Genomic DNA, 22,458 nt, shown 5'->3' with positions numbered 1-22,458 from the left:
TTGCATTCCATAGACAAGCAAACTTTACTTTTTCAAAGGAGGAGAAAAAAAATATTGAACTTTAAGATAAATCTAACTTTGAGTAAAAGGAAATTCATAACAAAAAAAAGCTCTTAGCCTAACTAAAGATCCATAAATGATTTCAATAACCTTGGCATATTTTTTTGTGGTGGTTCCTTCAATCTTTACTAATTTGTACCTACCACAGAACTTTCTTTTACTACTTGTTGAGAAGCCCTTCTATGATTAGATTAAAAAAAAAAACTTCAAACAAATTTATTTTTTTTTACCAAAGCTACAACACAAGCATGAGGACTATGGAAGGCACAAAACAAGAATAAAATTTTAATTATTTCCTCTGCACCTTCACAAAAAATTCATAATAAAAAATTTTGGTACATTGGGAATCAAGGAAAGGAAGAAAACCTGGATCTGGGTAGAGATTTGCAGAATGAAGAGAAGCCTTCAACCACTGGAAGGGGGAGAGTGAAGGGAGGAAGAACATTCAGAGGGCCATTGGTATTCTCCTTGTATGCAGAAGAGGGGAGAGCTAATGCTGGCTGTTGCTTGTTGAGGCCTTCCATAATGCAGGAGAATGCTCCAAATGTGAGGCAGCTCTGCAGGAGAGCTTGCGGTGCACCTGGGCGGCGAAGAAAAGATCGGTATTAGTTGGCATTGAGAGAACCATATATCTTATTAACATTAAGGCTTCGTTTGGGACAGCTTTCTTACTGCTGCTTAAAGTAAATTTTTAGTACAATATTGTACTAAAAAGCTTATTTAAGAAGCAGTAAAAAAGTCACAAACGAAACCTGAAGCTCCATTTCATACAACTACATGGATGTTGTATTTTGCAATGTAATATGAAATAAAATTATCATGGTAGAAATGCGAGTGCCTTAGCACATAGATGGTGCATGCACAAATGATAAATCATAAGCATTATTTCATGCAAATCAAAATTGCTTTTGATTTAGGAAAAAAAAAACCAAATAAAAGCCAAAGTCATGGCATTTTCACCTGTTTAAGGGAGGAGGTCAAACGGATGAAGGATTATATAATTCAGGTCATAAGTCATCTCCCTGACAACTAATCTGGCAAAAATAGAAAGGGAACTGTAGAATGCTCTGAGCATTTATACAAGGAACGCGTACAAAGATGAAGCTGGTGGTAGACGTAATTCATGACACAAATGGAATCCTTTACCTCTTGATTTTTTTTCGGTTATAATTCTATCCTTTTAAGAAAAAAGATTAGGAAGTTTTACTATAAATTTAAGGCTTCTTTCGGAACAGCTTCTTTATTATTCTTTAAAGTAACTTTTTAGTACATAAATTTATAACTCAAAAAAAAAAAAAATTGTAAGAAAAAAAAACTGTTTTAAAAAGCTGTAATAAAGTTGTCCCAAAGGAAGTCGAATTAAGGCTTCGTTGGGGACGACTTTCTTATTGTTTCTTAAACCTATTTTTTAGTAAAAAAATTAATTTTTTTTAAATAGAAAACAGCTTTAAGAAGCAGTAAGAAAGCCATCTCAAACGAAACCAGAATAAAACTTTTTGTCAGCATTCATTCTGGAATGAGTGCCGAGTAACCAACAAATCCAGCTCTGACATCAAAAAGATTACATATACTACAAAAGCAGCAAAATTATTGAAACTGCATAACACAGAATCAACTATAAGCTGTACAGGATGCATAAGCTATAACTAAGGATCCATGGGTAGCTGTAGCTATTTATAAAAGTAGTTATAAAATTATTATAGAGAAAAAAAATTCCAATCAATTGTTGTTATTATAATGTTTTTCTGTTTTTCAAATTCATCACTAGCTTTCTCACAAATACTACACTAACATATCAGTTTGTAAAAAGCTTCTTCTCACCATAAAAATTTCTAAAACATAATAAGAAAACAGTAGTCAAATAAATAGGTGATCATAGTATGAAAAACAATATAATAAAAAAATTGCCCCAAATTGACCCTAAGCCAATTTGTGAAATCAAACAGCATAATAACTACCAATGATAAACTAAAGAGCGTTAATTTTATGGAGCTCATTTTCCCTTCCTAAGAAGTAAAAATATAATTAACCAATTCTTAGAAAATAACAATATACTTGGTGCAATTTCAGTTATTTTGATAGCTTCAAAGGAGAAAAAAAAAATTCTAGACTTTTGTTTCACATACGATCTCCAAAAAACCTACAAAGAGCTATTTCTGCTATTTTGAATTAGCTTAATAAAAATATATATTCCAGTTTTTCGCTTCACACATGATCACCATCAAATTTACCATCCTATCATAAATATATACGGTCGGAACAATAAACTACAACAACAACAACAAGTTTTATTCCACTATGTAGAGTCGGCTATATGAATCTTTTTTCTCCATTGTGTCATGTTAAGAGTTAAATTCTCCTTTAAATGAGGGGCTGAGAAAATAAATAATAATAAGAGGAGAGAGAAAGGCAGATAAGGGGCAAGATACTAGAGAAAATTTGTTAGATTTTTTTTCTTAATGGCCATGAAATTTCGCAACAGAAGTGTATGCGTGGTGGTGCAAAAAAATCCACTTGTTATGAATAGGAATACAAAACAATTTTTTTTTTCATATCAGCTCTTCCAATGCTTGGTCATTTATTATGCTTCTCCCAAAACTTTGAGGGCATTGTGGAAGAGAAAAATATGACATACTCCTTTCCAAGATCTAAAATTACACTATCGAGTATTGAGGTGTATTTTGTTCGTGACGCGAGGCGTAAGCCTCAAGGTGTTTTGAGGCATAATCCTCAAAATAAATAAAAATGCATAAAGTAAATATAAAAGTTAAATGTGATTTTTTATATAATACCCAAATATATGTTAAAAGATCAAATATTAACTTTCTATTGAACCATAAAGTAACAAATTAGTATACATATGAAACAAAAAATTACACAAGTCGTAAAGTGACAAATGATAAATTGAGTGAAATAGAATTGAAATCCAAACATTATAAGAGCAAAAAAATATTAAATATAGAAATTATATAAAACTATCATATAACATCAAGTTCAACTCCAAATTCCTTCATTCTCAGTTCCCCACTCATCCATATTTAATTTCTAAAAGAAGCTAAAATAGTTGGCGACAACTCAGAAATCATCTGCACTGTCAACACTAAGGGGTCTTTATTTGAGTCGTCGTCATAACAAATTGGTCTCTCCATGAAGCGGACATCCGACGGTGGACATTAATCAAAGGAAGAGATGAAGATCGACGGACGAGATCCCTCCATTTTTATCTTAGTTTATTAATTATATTTTTCATTTAATTATGCATTTTTCATTTTTACCCTTACTTAAGGGTCTTATCTTAAATAAGTCCAAAGGGCAAAGTTGTCTTTTAATTTCTTTTAAGGCATATATATAGAGGCCCTTGCTCTTGTATTAAATGAAGGATTAATAAAAAAATTGTTTCTACACTTTGTTCTTGAGAGCTATGGGAGTTCTTAGGAGAGTGGAAATCCCTATGTGAGGACAATGAAATACCCACTAACAGCAGGATGTGTCCGGGCTTGTGGTTGAAGTCCCTTGGTGAAGGGAAATGCATCACCGTCAGCCGCAAGAAGTGATTGGGCTCAAGGTTTGTTTTCTTTCTCTAATCCCTCACCTCCTCCTTTAACCGCCGGCTAAATCTTCCCCTAGCCACCGGCTTTCTACCACCTATCCTCTTCCCCACCACTGGCCACCCACCCCCTTTCCTTTTCAACTGTCAACCACCACATCCCTTCTTCCAACCATCGGTCTCCTCCCCATCTCCACCCTAAAATCCCACCAAACCACCACCTTCTCCACCAAGCTACCACTTCCCTTAGCCCTCTCATCTTAGTTTCCTTCTTTCCTATTTGGATTTGTTTTAATTTTGAAAAGTCTTCCATCAATTAAGGAAAGATTAAATCTGAAATTGATTGAGAATAAATTCAAAATTCCTACATTCATCAAACCTAGACACCTCTTCTTACATTCATCGAACATAGACAATTCTACATACAATCATTGAACCTAGACACTTCTTCCTACATTCATCAAACTTAGACACTTCTCTCCCCTCCTTTGGCCACCCCCATCTCCTGCACTAGCCGAGCGTCTCCCACCTCCACTGGCAGCCCCTACAGTCCACAAAATTCTGCCTCACCACAAACAACAAATGCCCTTTCATCTTCTTTTGTGACCCTTAATATTCTAACATTAAATGAACTTGAACCCTTGGTATTCCCAAGCATAATTAATGTGGAAATCAATTCAGATTTTCATTTTATTTGTGGGATTTTTAAACCACCTTTCCACCTTAATGAGAGTTGAAACTTAATTTGTGGAAATCAATTCAGCTTCATTAATTAATGTGGAAATCAATTCAAACAACTCTCATTAAGGGTGCGTTTGGAATAAGTTTCAACTTTTCATCTTCCAAAGCCAAATATTAATTCCCCCACTTACCCATGCACAATTAATTACAATTCAAAGTTTGTAATTAATTGGTCAAACTTCCCTTAATTACTTTTCCCTAATCCCTAGCCTGCCCACTCCTCTTCCCATGTGCTGCCATTAATTCCCAAGTAATTCCCTAAGCTCTACTTAATGTCGCTGGCCTATTAACCCATCCCTCCCCTCTCTCTCCAATCCACTTAATTCACATTAATTCCCCCCCTCTTGGAGCCTTAATTCATTCTTAATTAAAGGGATAATTTTTCTTTCCATCCCCATTTGAAATTCAAGTTTTAAATCACTCAATCACCTTCCCCTTTTCCCTTTCCCTCCAAGTTTCAAACCAAGCAATTATAACTTTCCTTATTGGAAGGTGTTCAAAATTCAAATTTTAATCATGGCTAGCCCCTCCCGTTCTACATCACTCCACTACCTCATCATGTGAAGTCCAATGCATTCCAATCTAGTTCTTATTCATTTATTTTAGTTATCTTCCTCTTTCATAAATATTTGTCATCAACATAAAAATGAAATTAATACTCTAAAATTTTTAGAGGAACTGGTGGTAGTGTACGGCTTTCAAGTGATCCCCTGCGGCAGCTACGATGGTGGTGACTGCGGCAAAGACGACGGGCTAGAGGTCAAGGAAATCGAGAGTAAGGTTTTATGACTTTTTTCTTTTTCTTTTTTTTTTTCTTTTTTTTTTATGACTTGGTGTTGTATGAAGGTGTGATTTGTTAGGGGCTTTAGTATAGGATTTAGGTAATAAACCTTGCCTCACGCTAGGGAGGAGAAACACACCTCAAGGAGGTCTCATTAAAAAAAGCTTGAGGCGTTAAGCCTTGAGGCGTTAAGCCTTGAGGCGTTAAGCCTTGAGGCGTTTGAGGTGTAATTCACTAGAATTGAGCTGAGGCGGGCAAGGAATGAGCCTCATATTGCGCAATTTTAAACAATGCTCATTTCAATTAGTGCAATTTTTTCCTACATGTAAGCATAGAAATAATTGAGTCAATCTTATTAAATCAAATATTTTGTTGTGCTTAGTTTTACTTAGTTTTCCATCCTCACTTTTGTTTTCACCCTTTTTTTTATAAACTAGTATTAGAACCAGCTATGATGTTTCCAAGAAGCTGAACACTGAATGTTAAAGATCCGAAAGTCCAAATCAATAGTTCCATGAAAATAATTTTGAATATTGGAAGATTCATAAGGAAGGTTACATGTACTAAAAGGGACTTCATTTAGCTCATTTGGAAACAAAAGTGGTATCAATGATCAAGAAGATTTGGATCTCATGGACAAGCATGTTTAGAGTTGTTTGTCTAATAATGCTGCTTTCAACATATTGCACAAGGATATGACAATATCATTGATGGAAGTTCTATTGGACATGTACATGAAGACATGTGCAATAGATAGAATATTTCACATGAAAATTCTTTAATCTCAAGACAATGAAAGGTGCCTCTACCAAAGATCATATCAAGAAATGCAACATGATCACAAGTCACTTAAGGTTGACTGATATCAACTTCAATAATGAAGCTGATGCCTTTAGCTTACCAACATCACTGCTTACAAGTTGGAGCATAATTATAATGATGATTAATAAGTCTAATAGGTTTATAAAGCTGAAGTTGAATGATGTTCAAGACTTGGGGGATGTTTGGTTTGCTAAAAAAGGAAGAGTGTAAAAGGAATACTTTGAAGTTATTTGGATGTATAAAGTCAATGTAGGTGAATGTTTTTTTTTTTTTTTTAAGTAAAATGAATGTAATCTCCAAAGATGGCGGCAAGTGGCAGCCGCAATGGTGACCGAGGGCCACGATGGTTGCAGTGGTGGCCGACGGCTAGTGGTAGTGGTTGGCGATGCAGTGGCGGCAGCCGGAGGATGGCAACGATGGTGGCTAGCGGCAGGTGGCGGCCGACGACTTGTGGCGGCTGGCCGCGGGGTGTGACGGTGGTAGATGGCAAGTGGCTAGCAACGGAGGTGGTAGCTTGCAGTGGTGGTGGTGGGTGGTGGCGACAGCTGGCTGTGGGTTGTCGGCGGCGGCATGCGGCGGTAAAGCAAGCTTGCTTGCGGTGTAAAAAATTCTCGCTCAAAATTTGGCGAGTTTAGTTTACCTCAAAAATAAATTAAAATGGTTTACACTATATTTACTATGCATTCCTTTTTCATCCAATCAAACATCAACATTTTCAAAACTACTGCATTTGAAGTATTTTACACCTATTTTATTTCCAACCAAACAGCCCCTTAATCATAACAGAAAACATTTAAATATGAGAAAATAAATAAAGGCTCTTACTCTGTAAATATGTAAGGTGGAAGAAGATGCATTAATAAGTCAAAATAGCAACGGATAACAATGTGGAAAGAATGGGCACATGAAAAGAGGTTGCCAACATGAAAAAGAGCTTCTGAATGCTAACATAAAAGTGATTTAGGATGAATTAATACCCAGAGTTAATAGCCACATGTTATATTCAAATGCATCTGTTCACTCTATTTTTTATTTCCAACCAAACAGCCCCTTAATCATAACAGAAAACATTCAAATATGAGAAAATAAATAAAGGCTCTTACTCTGTAAATATGTAAGGTGGAAGAAGATGCATTAATAAGTCAAAATAGCAACGGATAACAATGTGGAAAGAATGGGTACATGAAAAGAGGTTGCCAACATGAAAAAGAGCTTTTGAATGCCAACATAAAAGTGATTTAGGATGAATTAATACCCAGAGTTAATAGCCACGTGTTATATTCAAATGCATCTGTTCACTCTATTTTGCATGAAGTACTGAAATATAATCACTCAACAAGAAACTATTAAAATTTTTGTTTTGTTGATGGGCTTTTAAGCATTGTCAGAATTGGCAATATTTAAATCAAAATTGTCAATGAGACAATGCAAATTTCACAAAGTGAAACATATTTTAACCTTAGAAATGTGAACTTAATCGTGCAACGTGAAGAAGGATATAACTTGGCCTTCAATCCTAGCACTTGAAAGGTGACTAATATTGCAATAATAATATTACATGGAAGCAAAAATGCCACACCATATATGAATTCTAACATTGGAGTTATGGAAGCAACAATAGACTTAAATACTGATTCATACAAATGACATCAAATGTTGGGACATTTGAGTGAAAAAGGAGTGAGGATTCTACATTCTAAAGATAAGCATTTAAATTTAAAGTTTCTTTACAGGTTAGAAGAGAACTAAACCCAAAAATTCAGAAGTTGAAGTTTGTGCATCATGTTGAGGAACTATGGCCAGTTGTATCCACCCGTGACTAATTTATTTCGCATCAATATTAGTGGTTTCACTAGAAGAATATTTAGATTTATTTTTTGAATAAAAAAAGAAGTTTTTTAAGGTTTTAAAAGTGAAAGTGCTTGATGGAAAATAAGTATGATGAAAAATGAAGTGCTACAATTAGATAATGAAGGGGAGTATGATAGTAGATGTTAAGATATTTTTGTGCAACTAATAGTATCAGTATGGAGAGAAAAGTTCATGGAACACCACAATATAATGAGATAATCGAACATATGAATATAACATTGATAGAAGAGTTGGAAGCATAAGGTTATCTGCGAGATTGCCTATGAATTTTTTAGCAAACACCATAGACACTACAGCTTATTTGATCAACAGAAGACCTTCAATTCCATCATGCTATGAACTACCAAGAAAAACTTCGATGGAGAAGGATTTAAACCTTTCTCATTTAAAGATTTTGTGTTGCTTTTCTTATGTTCATGTGGATTCCATTGGTAGAGATAAGAAAGATCTCAAATCAGAAATATTTGATTTGGGATATGAAGTTGATGATGTGGATGATCAAAATAATAAGATCACGAGAAGCGAGATGCTATATTCAATGAAATTGCTATTTACAAAGATTGCTTTAATAATGATAGGAGTTAGGCCTACATCATGAACAAATAGTTGGAGGAGATTATTGAAATTGATGTGCAAAAAATAAGTTAGGTAACATTAATGAGCATTGAGACAAAGTCATGCAAAGGACATTTTAGAAAATTTCAACTATTTTGAACCTTGCTAAAAAATATTCTCCCTCCTAGCATCATTTATTATTTATCAATGTTGATTAACTTGAGAATTTTAATGGAACAATGCAAATTACAAAATTTGTTAAGTGGAAGCTACCTAATGAAAAAAAAGAGATGGGCTCCTTCCATAAAAAATGCTCATTAATTAAGTTAGAAAGAATGATAAAGCATTACAAAATAAATAGATTTTTAGAATAAAAAAGCACAATTGAAATGAAAGGCACAAAACAAACCTAGTGGTAAAAGGATTTCAACAAGAAGAATGTATTAACTTCAAGAAGACTAATTGATGAGGACATCAAGACATGGAAATTTTACTAGAGGTGTGGCCGTCGATCTACGGCCACGATTGCATCGCCTTACTTTTGATTTTCATCATTGATGTATTATTTTTATTTTGTGAAGTTTTATTATGCTTTTCCATTTTTTGTCCTTACTTAAGGGCTTAGGTATGTGTAAGCCCAGGGGCATTTTAGTACTTTGCATTTTCTCATTGTTTGGGCTATTTAAAGCCTCCCTCTTCTTCCTTGAGGGTTGATGAATGAATTATAAAAAAAATTCCTGCACATGTGTTCTTTGAGTTGTGAGAGTCATTGAAGAGAGCTTTGGAGAAATCCGAAGGGAGGGAAAACGGATCACCCACCAACTTTGGAGACGATCGGGTTCGTGGTTTGTCTTATCGTTCTTTTTTCTTTCAATCTCCTTTCCTCCTAGCCGCATGACTTGCCCTTTCCTAAAGTAGATTAATTTGATTTGGAAATAATTTGAATTCAAATTCAAGAGAATTTGAAAGTAAAATATTTTCAAATTAAAGTGGTCTAAGTTTGAAAAGTCCATTAATTAATAATCAATCACAAATTTGAGATTGATTATTTAATTAATTCAAACCCCCACACTTTCTAATTAAAGATGCCTAAATTTGGAAAGCCACTAATTAGTAATCAATCAAAATCTGAGATTGATTATCTAATTAGTTAATTCTCATCCACATACATTGCATCTAAACACCCCATCCCCCCTCTCTCTCTCCTATCTAATTAATGCCCCAATTAAGCTTCCAATCAACCCATTAATGCTCCACAAACCAATCAATCAAAGCCCAATTACGTTCCCCATCCAAGCTGGAATTAATCTCAACTCTCCCAACATTTGCCGCCCCTCTTCCCCTCCCATATTCAGGTAACTTCAACAAAGAAGAGCAACTATTCTGCACCCGTGTCTCTCCCAACTTACTTTCCAGAAGTCCCTTGCTTTCACAGTAGCTTTATACGGCTTTTCTAGACCTTATAGGTTGTTGTCCAGGGTTTTTCCAAGTGTCAAACTGTCGTCCAGGATCTTCTCAAAACCACCTATCTGCTGTCCAGAGATTCCAGCAGCAGTTCGCTGCTGTCCAGCCCCTATGGGAGCGACCGTTGCTGCCCGGAACTGTCCTGATTCGTTGTCCCAGGTTGGCTACTTGTTGTCCAAAGGTTCGAGCGTGAATTTGTTACTGTTTGAGCCGTCAAGATGCCACCAACTGCTGTCCAAGCTTGCGAGAAGGTTGAATCTTAGCAAAGGGTGAACTCTTTCCTTCTCTTATCTCCTTCGTTGATTCTCGCTTGTGGTTTTATTCATTCATGCAAAATCTTGTCAAGCTCCGCTAAAAGCTTAGTATTTAGTATGAATTATTTGAGAGATCTTTCATATCACTACTCTTATTATTAGATTAAGGATTCCTTGTAGAAACTCATCTCGTATGCAACATCAACAGTAATTGATTATTATGTGGTTTTTACTTTTCGCGAGTAACTTGGCCTAAGCTTGTGTTTACCACTCTTTGGTTTTATTTCATTATTTGAATCATCATAAAGCTTTAATTAATTAGCTCTTACTCAATAAGCATACAAAATCCTTATCTAATGCTAGGTCGAACCCCGCCAAGGGGCAGTGCCCCCTTGGACCCTTGGCAAATCGGTATATTATTGTATTCATCGTCTTTAATAATAGTTGGTAGTGTTAGTGCATGTTTTGTATAAGTTTTCTTAATGTAGAATAAGTGAAGCATAATTATTCAAAAAAATTAAGGGAAGAAGAAGATAAATGATATTGAGAAAGGAGCTTATTGGGAGACATTGGACTCTATAGGAGAGGAGGAAGGGGAGAGAGCAGTTCATCATAATGATGATTCAAATGAAGACCCCCTTAATGATGACAGTGCTGATGACTTATGAGTTCTTATGTGATATATCATTAATATTTATTTTTGGAATTATATGTTAATGAAAGAATATTGTGATTTGGGAAAGATGTAGTTTGAGTTGAACTATATTTCATGTTGTCTTATTATTGGGATATTTTAATTTCACTTCATATCTTGAGCATTTTTATGTTTTATATATTATTTACTCATTAGTATATACAAATTTTATCATTTTATGTTTATACAATTTTTTGATTTTGAGGCTTACGCCTCAAAACGCCTTGAGGCTTACGCCTCGCCTCACGAACGAAAAAACGCCTCAATACCCGATTATGCAATTTTAAACATTGGCCCACAATACCAAAAAAAAGAGTGTTTGGCATGGTGCGTTGAACATTATTTTCAAACGTGTGCATCCTATTATTCCAAGAAAGATATACATGGGAGATGCTTGAAGCATCCAAATGGAAGTAAAACTGATGAGGACATCGTCAGCGATTTCGATACATGTACCATCGAGAGATGCCGGAGATCGACGGCCACGATCATGAGTTATATTTTTGTCATTTTATGTAGTAGTTTATTTTATTTTTATGTTTTTCCGCTTTTTCCCTTGTGGGTATTTAGTCGCTATTATAGCCCAAGGGGCATTTTAGTCTTTTGTTTTCTTTGTCATTTGGTGGCCTATATATATGGCCCTTTTCTCAGGTAATAATAGTTTGGATGAAATGAAAAATTTATTTTGAGTTCTCTTTGTGAGTTCACCCTCCTCGGTCTCTTAGTGAGTTCGTAGGAGAACTAGATCTCTTTGTGAGTTCTAGGTTTTCTTGTCTTTCGTTTTTCTTTAGTTCTCTTGATCAATTCGTATTGTGGAGATTTGGATTGAAGCCACTAGTGGGAGATTGGATTTTCATGTTTTAGATCCCGAGAATTTCCCCCACACTCCCCTCCCTTGCTCTTGCCGCCGCCCCCTCCCTGGATTGCCCAGGCCGCCGGCCTGCAGCCCCAATCTGCCGACCAACAGCCACCGACCAGCCCAATCCGCCGGCCAACCCACCAGCCCGCCGGCTCTCTTCCCCCCTTCCTGCCGCCGCCTCTTGCCCCTCCTTTGGATTTCAAAATTGAAATTCAAATGGTTATGAGCCATTAATATTTGTTTCCCTAATATATAATCAATGATTTGCTTGATATTTTCTAAAGCCAATTGATGTATTAAACCATCAAAATTTTGGTATCATCAATGAAGAGTTTGCTTTAAGCCACATAAATTTTATGCAAACAAGGCTTTTTTGCCAAAGTACCTCAAAGTCTTATGATTGCAGTATGTTCATCTCCTTAAAATCACCATGAAGAAAGTTTTGTGTTGTTATTATGCTCAACATTAGTGATGCAAGACATATAAGAAAATTTGAGTTAGATAAGGATTTTGCATGCTTATTGAGTAAGAGTTAATTAATTAAAGCTTTATGATAATTCAAACAATGAAATAAAACTAAAGAGCGATAAACACAAGCTTAGGCCAATTTACTCGCGAAAAGTAAAAACCACATAATAATTAATTACTCTTGACGTTGCATACGAGATGAGTTTAACCAAGAAATCCCTAAACTAACAATAAGAATAGTGATATGAAAGATCTCTCAAAAAAATTCTTACTAAATACTAAGCTTTTAGCGGAGTTTGGCAAGATTTTGCATGAATCAAATAAAAACACAAGCGAGGATCAACGAAGGCGGTAAGAGAGAAGGAAAGAGTTCACTCTTTGTTAAGATTCAACCTTCTCGCAAGCTTGGACAGCAGTTGGTGGCATCTTGATGGCTCAGACAGTAACAAATTCATGCTCGAACCTTTGGACAGCAAGAAGCCAACCTGGGACAACGATTCCGGACAGCAACGGTCGCTCCCAGAGGGGCTGGACCGCAGCGAACTGTTGCTGGAATCTCTAGACAGTAGATAGGTGGTCTTGAGAAGATCCTAGACAGCAATTTGGAACTTGGAAAAACCCTGGATAGCTATCTATAAGGTCTAGAAAAACTGTGTAAAGCTACTGCGAAAGCAAGGGACTTCTGGAAAGTAAGTTGGGAGAGCCACGGGTGCATAACAGCTGCTCTTCTTTGTTGAAATACCCTGAATATGGGTGGGGAAGAGGGGCGGCAGATGTTGGAAGAGCTGAGATTAATTCCAGCTTGGATGGGGAATGTAATTGGGCTTTGATTGATTGGTTTGTTGAGCATTAATGGGTTGATTGGAAGCTTAATTGGGGGCGGCATTAATTAGATAGGAGAGAGAGGGGGGATGTGGTGTCTAGATGCAATGTATATGGAGGGGAATTAACTAATTAAATAATCAATATCATATTTTGATTGATTACTAATTGATGGCTTTCCAAACTTAGGCATATTTAATTAGGAAAGTGTGGGGGTTTGAATTAATTAAATAATCAATCTCAAATTTGGGATTGATTATTAATTAATGGACTTTCCAAACTTAGACCACTTTAATTTGTAAAAATTTTACTTTCAAATTTTCTTAAATTTGAATTCAAATTATTTCCAAATCAAACTAATTCAATATCTAAATTTTAGAAAACATGGTTTCTTTCATTTACATGGTTTTTGCATTTCCATCAAATGCGGAAGTTGGTTCCACATTTTGTCTTAAATTTAGGATTAGTTGTTTGAATTTAGAGATTAGTGCTATTTCCATGTGTTTTTTATTCATTCTAAGTAAATTTTGGTTTAAACTTGGTGGCTATTAGGTTGGAAGCAAAATTGGTGTAAAGTATTCCTTTTGTAAGGGTATCAAAAACATTAGTGTTTGGTTGAACACAAAAAAATTCTAAGTAAAGTATTTTAAATGTAATGCAAAATATTCAAGTTCATTTTTGAGGTGAAGCTCGTCCATTTTTGAGTGAAAATCGTTTTCAAATAACCAAACTATATTGTCACCACCACGCCAACCACCACACGCTTGACGCCGACCGCCACTAGAACAGTGCTATTTCTTTGTGTTTTATTCATTCTAGAAAAAAATTGGTTTAAATTTAGGGACTATTAGGTTGGAAGCAAAGTGAGTGTAAAGTATTCCTTTTGTAAGGTTATTGAAAATATTAATGTTTGGTTTGATGAAAAAAGAATGATATGTAAAGTATTTTAAATGTAATGTAAAATATTATTGTTCATTTTTGAGGTAAACTGGTCCAGTTTTGAGTGAAAATAATTTTCAATGCAACCAGATTCAAATCAGCGATGTTCTCACTAGACGAGTTGGCCTCCATCATTCAAGTTTACCTTTAACTCCTCTCTAGTCTTATCAACATGAAGAATATCATCAACAAAAAGCATACACCAAGGTAACTCTTGCAAATGTCTAGTGAGAACATCCATGACTAAAGCAAAAAGACATTAAGGTTGATCCTTGATGTAATCCAACTGAAATAGGAAAATACTTGGTCAAACTACCTTGTGCTTGAACACAAGTAACAACTCTTGCATACATATCATTAATGACTTGAATATAAGCATTATTAACCCCTTTCTTTTTTAGAACTATCCATACCACTTCTCTTTGAACTTTATCATATACTTTCTCTAAATCAATAAATATCATACGCACATCTTTCTTATTCTCTCTATACTTATCCATTAAACCTCTCAATAAATCTATAGCTTCCACAGTAGACCTACCCTGCATGAATCCAAATTGATTTTGAGAAACATTAGTGTCATGCCGCAACCTATGCTCCACAACTCTCTCCCATAATTTTAAAATATGACACATTAACTTAATTACTCTATAATTCGTACAATTTTTTGCATTACCTTTATTCTTAAATATAGGAATCAACACACTCAACTCCACTCATCTAGCATTTTTTTTAGTCTACAAAATAGTATTAAAATTTTATTAAGCTAAGAAATTCCTTCTCCTAAGTTCCAAACACTAAAAATAAAAAAGATGAATTAAAATCAAACTTACAGTAAAGTTGTTAAAAGATCTGGTGCTCGCCAACAAGTACAAATGTGAACTAAAACTTCCTCCTTTAGCCCCTAACTCAATCGTACACACTCAAATTCCTTAGTAGTGCCCCCTTCTAGCAAGCTGTAACGTGTGAAAATAAACTTAGTTAAATGGGCTCCTTATTTATAATCTAAACATTAATTCCCATTGTGGGACCTGCTAAGCTAAACTTCAAACACAAAATGACAAAGGGGAGGGGACACGAGTGCACATGTACCTTAGTTAGTGTGCACGCCAGCTGTTAAAGTCAGAAGACTCGTATACGCCCCATGAATATGTCATACACCCCGTGAACACTTGCTTTTGAAAAGAAATAAAAATAATACTCTTACGTGCCACAGGCTGCATGACTCATTCAAAGTGCGCGGGATATCTCAAATCACAATGGATGTGTTCCTCCATCATATAGTGAAAATGTGTTTTTTGTTCATGTAAGCTCCCTTCATACATACACCAGTGATCATGCAATTATGCAAGTACATTGAGATTCATGAAAGTGCATTGTGCAAATACATATTCAAGCATACAAATATACAAATACAAATAAATGTGTATGTGAACATCCATATACATCACATACATCCATTGTGTCGTATGCATACACACTCTGCAAAATGCATTATGTAACGTACATCACTCAACATACAAATTCACTATACATCGTAGTAGTGTATTATACCAATATGCAAACATGTTATACATTGTGCAAATGTATTAAGTAAACATGCAAATGCATTATAGATACTGCATATTAGGAATGCCAAAATGGGTTTTTGAGTCAGGTTTGAGTTCAACCAGAAATTGGCCCGCCTTCAATTTACCCGACCCGATTAGTCAAACAGGTAAGAAATTCAAACCAGACCCCCCTACCGCTAACCCGGGTTTACTTGACCTAACCACTAACCCGCAATGCAGCTAGGTACGAGCGATGCGAGCACGAGCGTGTGCGAGAGAAGGGGCAAGAGCAGGACAGTAGGCAAGCATGTGGGCAAGGGAGCAGCGCGTGCGGGCGATTGCGAGAGCGAAAGTGGGCACAGGTACTAGTGCAGGAGCAGGTGCAGACACAGGTTAGAGCACAACGCGGGTTGAACGCAAGCGCGGGAGGGATCACTACAGGCACAAGTGTGGAATCGTTGCGGGTGAGGGGGTGACCCGAGTCAGGTTTTATAAAGAAAATTCACATATTAAAATACATACTCTCAATCCTGCTTACTATACGAAAAAACTGAAAATTAGTGGTCGAACTCGATCCTTTATTGGCAGGAAAATATAGTTGACAAGGTTCAATTAATGAAATGAAATTACCTATAAACCTCAGTGATGGCGGTGTTGAAAGTTAATCTAAACTGGAAGAGTCTTTGCCTTTTAAATACTCCCAAAACTCAAAATTAATCATTAAGGTATTGATTTTAATAAAAGTTCAAATTCCAATAATCACAAAGCATAGACTATCACTTCAATTGAATTTTAATCACTTAATGCTTAAAATAAAAATTCATCTATCATCTGCAACAATTTGTTGTGGTGGATAAATTTAGAAATCACTTCAATTCACAAAAAAAGGAGAATATCACTAAAATTCATTCTCAATCCATGTCTTGACAATAAGGGTGTGACACGTGTCTTTTAACCGATAGTTTCGCCATCAAATGACATCACAAGTAAACGATTATGATCGGGGCCCTTTGACCGAGTGGTTTTGTCGCCAAATGATACCGCTAAATTACAGTCACGGCCAAAGCTCGTATATTCCCCAATGACTAAATTCTTGAGTAATGAATCAATTTGGTATAATCGATAGAACACAAATCCTTTTGTTAGCTAAGGCGGACTCAAATATATCTCTTTAGGCAAACATTCACCCCAAGTCTACAAGGTACTCATGGACAATGCAATCCATGGCTGCCAACAAGGATCCTTCGATCAATTTGGGTCAACTAACTCCTCTGACTAAATAGATTAGAGACCACAAAAACCCAAGATGACGGAACCATAAGATCTTGATTCTCCCATCACCAACTTTAAGTGAATGGTGATAAATTTCAAATTTTTAAAAATCCAAATTTAAAATCCAAACCCCAAAGTTGTAGCTACTATACGTTGGGTATTTAGTACCTATGTAACAACTAACCTTAATCAAAAGTGTTCTCTCGTTATTGGGAGAGATAATCAACCATAAGGGCTTATGCCTATGGGAAACCAGACCCCAAATCATAAAGTCCTCGCAAAATGAGGGTGAAATCTATGGGTGTGTCATATCTAAAAATTCAATCTGCCTTCTGAGAATTTACCCCTGAACCTAAACTCGTTAAAACTCTCCTCGTCAATAAAAAAAAAAGATGCGGAAAGGTCAGGGCGCAAATTTTTAGAGCCCAAGCAGACATGCCCATGTGTGGAGGTATTATAGCTCTAGACAATGGATAATAAGCTAGTACACACATATTGACACTTCTTCTAAGGTGATTTGACCTTGTTAAGACGAAACATCATAATTTTAATTATTTTGATTTGACCCACAACAATTTCATCTAAAAAACATGATGGTTGCTTCTTAGTCATTTTTTTTATTTTTTCATGTGGTGCTCTTTTTAGGCAATTGGTCTTTTCTAAAACAAAAATTATAATTTTGGATCTAATAATAACACCCGTAATAGAATCAGCACAGCCCATGGCACGACAGTTGTCCAAGGCATCAAGCAAAAATTTCCCCTAGACATAGCTTGTCAATGAGCTGAGTTTTATCTAGAATAGATTCGAATGCTAGCCATAATAAATGGGCAAATTTGCTAACCCAAAAAACTGACCTAACATTATGATCAAGTGGATAAATTAGAGTGAGGATCAAATTGATTCCTTTAAGACCCAACTCAACACAAGATTAATTATGTTCCTATGTATAGCTTGCATACATTGCCCAAGTTCTTAACCCTAATACCTCAATTCAAACCTCTATCGCTAGTCTGGATATTCATGATTCGTCATCCCTGCAAGTATGTGCAGAGTTTCGGCTCAAATAGAAACACCTTAACTGCCATAAGCGCAACATCACAACTCACTTTCTACTCTACCTCTTAGCCATCTAGTAATCCTCTCTATAGCCCACAGAGGCACACACAAGTTGTTAAAAGGAAGGTGCACTCATAATTGTGCAAACTATAGTGTAAGCGGCCAAGCATTTGCAGTCTTGCTTTCCTTTTCTACAACTAGTCATCTCCACATGCTGTAAGCATCAAATTATAAACATAGTCTCTAACAATTTCCAATTTTCACCAATCCATTTGTTTCTATCAGTCAACTTTGACTCTTAATCTCCTTTAATGCATTGTCTTTCTTTGGAATCTCCTCATGCATAAGTTGTCCTAGAAAAGCCAATTTCAAATTTCAGGCATAATAGCAAAGCAAAACTTCTCCCTACATGTCAGAATTATAATTCCCACTTTTATCATCTTATATCTCATCATGTCATTTAAGTTCCAATTATCTTCTAATCAATTTTTTTACATTATTCTCTAGAAAATATCATGTTTCCACTGAAGTATTATCTTAGAGATCACATATGTTGTTGATCGTCAATCTTAGAAAGCAAAACTTGTAGGAAGTTGTGTTAAACACTTGACAAAATAAATATAAATATCATTCAGGTCATTAGAGCCTTAATTTATTTTTCAATGTTATGATAAAGCCCAATAGAATTTCCAATGTTTCCTTTCCATAGAATTTTAGGCATTTCACGTTAACTCGAAATCCAACCTGACAGCTTGACCACCTATGGATCATGGATTAATCCCACCGAAATCAAAATTTTGATCTGATCTTAAAGTTCTGTGGATTAAATCTGATTTGAAGGGCCCAACAGGTCTATACCTAACCCGTGACAAATCTACCAGGACTTGGTTGAATCAATAACAGTGATGAGTGATCAAACAAAATAAGTTAGGCTTAGATGCATCTTTAGTTGGGGCGATGGAGACTAAAAACCACTAACATTAGAAGAAAAAACACTTGAAAGAAAAAATGAAGATGAACGTCACAATTTAACCAATGCGAGTTTATTGCCTTGATTTGCATGCCAACACAATAATGCCCAAAAATCAAGATATAAAGAAATTCAAGGCCTGGACCCCTTGTCCTGTATACTAGGATAGTAAGATCAACTCTATAATGTTCCATCTCCACACCGATCAAATATGAATATAACCACAACTCTGTGTCGATATGACATCAACATCCTTATTGCACCATCACACGATGAAATTCAAAAACAACAGGAGCCCTAAAAGTGAACAAGTAAAAACCTCATCTCAATAATGAATACAATTATCAGAAGAGCATAAATAGAGCGGTTCCACCAATCTTAAACAAATATCATCATATCTAAATGTCATATGCTCAAGAGATCCTCATCATGATGATATGTGTGATTATTATAAAACCGTAACAAAAGGGTTTAGCAACAAGAAAATTACCCTGAAACTCAAAGACAAATAGACCCGGGGCTTATCATCATTAATGGGTAGAATTACCAGAAGAATGCACTTGGAGGAGTTTACCAATGTCAATTGCAATGCCAAATGTATGAGATATAGTAGGGGATAACACAAAATACTGAAGCCCCACTTTCCAACTAACAATTATTCCCTAAGGCTCCACCAAGATTTCAGATTCTTCCATTTTCCTAATGATTTTGAGTTGACATTTAGATACAAAATGAAACGCCCCTAAAATCAAATGAAAAATCCTTAAGGGATACAACTCTCAATGGGAAAGATCAAAACAAATCTCAACCTGAAGGAACCTTATTTTTTGCCTCCACCTTCCTCATTATGAATATACTGCTCCACTCCAAATGCAACAACAAGATTTTTTATCAAGGTCTCATATCAAAAAATACATCTCCAACCGTGCTCTATTTTTACAAAAATTGGAAAAATTATAGCTCAACTTGACTATTGTCTATACAGCAGGTTTAAGACTAAAAAATTAAACGCTAAAACCACTTTGAGAAATAGATATGTGCACTGCTTCATTGACAAATAACAGGTTCTTACTTTCAAGCTGTTATTCGTAGTTCTGCAGTACCAATTAGATTGGATTGCAAACTACTATTAATGCTTGTAGTTTGGTACTACTAGTTATCATGTACTGCTCAAAGAAGAAGAAAGAGGAAATATATTGACACCAAAGATCTAAGGTTAAACGGTACTTGAAAGCGGACAACACTTCTTACTTTCACAAAATTGCTAAATGAAATAGAAAATACAGCTTCATTCAACATATTAAGCAAGACAACACTTCTGAAGAATATATCATTCAAGCTTTGAGTAATTTTTACAAGGATGTCTTCTACAACATCAACATAGCCTCTCATGAGATTGATTTATTCAAGCTTTATCCGGATGATGGCTTTCCTTGTTGCTGGTAGGATTCTCCATTAACTTTGGATGACTTCAGAGGAGCAATCTCTTCTTCTCTTGATGCATCTAATCTTCTAGCCCAAATGGTTTCTCCGTTAAATTCTTTCAAACCATGTCAGATACAATTTTCCTTTACGTTATGAAAATATTTGATGATATTGATTGAGGTAATGCTTGCATAGAAAGATTTAATTGTCCTAATTTTTCTTATGCTTGAAAAGGTAGAATGTGAATTTTAAAGATTTTAGACTCATTAATCTACTTAATGGTGCCTTCATAATCTTCACCAAAGTCCACACTAACAGACTTAAAGATTTTATGCCTACACTAGATGATTCTTTTGAAGAGGCCATCATTAACAAGATAAGTACCATAGAATGTATTATTGCAGCTCATGAAATTATTCATCATATTTTTAGGCTTAAGTAAGAAAAGTTCATCTTTAAAGCTGAATTGAAAGTGCATTTCATAGTTGTAAATAAAATTTTATTTTTAATAAGCTTGTCGTACAACTATTTTCTCACTTCATTTATTGGGTTAAGGAATCAATGTGCTGTCAACTCTCATGTTATTGTCAATGGAGACCTCAATAAACAATTCAGGCCCTTTTTCTCCTTTTCTTTTAATATCATGCTTAAAATTCTTCACAAAAAAAAAAGATCTTTGTTGCGTTTAATGCTAATTGGATTGGAGTTCATTTTAGCACCAGAAAGCCTCCTTTCACTAGGATTCAATTTGCATTTGACATTCTTTTATTATGTGAAGTATACGAACATCGAAGACTCTATCTCAAGCATATTACCTCTTTATTCGAAGGCATTTCAGTTTTGAAAATCAACTAGAATAAATCCCCCTTAATCTGAGTAATAATGGTGGCAAAGGAAAAACTCTTGAAGTTTTATTAGGTTGTTGCATAGAAAAACTTTCCTTCAAGCACATGAGCGAAAATCTTGGTGCCAAAAGATTGCAAATAACTTTTCAAATCCTAAAATTGATTAAATTCATCTCAAATATCTTTTTTCTAATCTATAAATTGATAAAATTCATCTCAAACTTGCAGATTGAAAATGTATCACATTTTTCAAAGAGCATAAGATTAATCTAAAAATATTTCCTCATCAACTGAGCCCTTGCTTCTATGTCTTCCTACTATATTTCCTCATTTTTATGAGCATTGTTTTTCTCAATATCCTCTATGTTCTTCTCTCAAATTAATCTAAAAATATTTGAGTGCATTACTTATGTCCACATTCTCAAATAACCTCGGGACAAGCTTGATCCTAGAGTACTCCAACGTATCTTTGTAAGGTATTCCTCCACTCAAAAGAGTACAAACATTATTATCCAATTACCAAAAAATCATTCACTTCAAAAGATTTCACCTTTAATGAAAAATAAAATTTTCAATTAAACTCATCTTCAAGGGGAGAACAACCAACTAAAAGACAAGTTTGATGAAACCACTCTCTTTCATCTTGACATCCCAACTATGCAATCTGCAATCACTATATCCTTTTAGGTCTATGCAAGGAGGAATAAGACCAATCAAAGTCTCCAACAAGGTCAATACTCAAAATCATAATTAGGTAATAATGATTAATCCATCAACACAAATTATCCACTGTCTCATTTCCCAATACACATCTCTTCAATTTTTTTTTCCTACACATAAAACTTTCCTTAAAATCATGAACTCCAATTCCACTAAAATAACACAAACCATGTTTGAGATAATAGAAAGCAAGGTTTGTAAGAATGTTATGAAATAACAGATAAATGCCTTGGAAAAAGATCACAATTAGAATATCACTGAGCTATTATCAAAATGAAAAAAAAAATTGAAGGGTGCAAATTGATCTTTTTATTTAATTGCATAGTAAATGAAAGCCTAGAGGGATACAAAGCAAGATTAGTTACCAAATGATATATTCAATATACTATCCAGAAGCATTTCCTCGTGTTGCAAAATTGAAAAAAAAAATTGCCTTTTAATTCCTTTTTATTATTAACCTTGGATGACCCATGCAACAATATGATATGAAGAATGCTTTCTTAAATGTGGCTATTGAAGAAAATTTTTATATGGATTCTCCATTAAAATTAGATACCTACAAAAAATAAGTTGTGCTGAATTTAAAAAAAAAACAATTTATCGTATAGCAATCATTGGGAGCAAGATTTGGAAAATTTATAAAAGCCATGTATGAAATGGAGTACAAATAAAGTCAAGAAGCCCATACTTTCATCATAAACTACTCCACTGATAGAAAATTTTCAATTCACATTATATA

The 22,458-nt window shown here is 35.0% G+C and overlaps 1 protein-coding gene across 4 annotated transcripts in view; it reads right to left on the bottom strand.

The window, feature by feature from the left end:
- Positions 1-258: 258 nt before the first annotated feature.
- The window catches only part of LOC110104662 (chloroplastic import inner membrane translocase subunit TIM22-2), a 25,379-nt gene continuing 3,179 nt past the window's right edge, over positions 259-22,458 (bottom strand). Inside the window, exons 5-6 of one of the 4 annotated variants that reach the window (XM_020833863.2) lie at positions 6,929-7,001; positions 507-640 (exon numbers count right to left, since the gene is read on the bottom strand). In XM_020833863.2, the coding sequence (XP_020689522.1) occupies positions 6,955-7,001 (47 nt within the window). In that variant the 3' untranslated portion in view covers positions 507-640; positions 6,929-6,954. Of the gene's footprint in view, positions 641-6,928; positions 7,002-19,941; positions 20,270-22,458 lie in introns of those variants that run through there. The other 3 variants (XM_020833862.2, XM_028695854.1, XM_028695860.1) reach the window with 3 other exon arrangements.

Source organism: Dendrobium catenatum, unplaced genomic scaffold (genome assembly GCF_001605985.2).
Source record: "Dendrobium catenatum unplaced genomic scaffold, ASM160598v2 fragScaff_scaffold_72, whole genome shotgun sequence".
In the NCBI taxonomy this organism is placed as follows: domain Eukaryota; kingdom Viridiplantae; phylum Streptophyta; class Magnoliopsida; order Asparagales; family Orchidaceae; genus Dendrobium; species Dendrobium catenatum.
The sequence above is the reverse complement of the archived record's forward strand: the minus strand, read 5'-3'. Positions and strand labels throughout refer to the sequence as shown.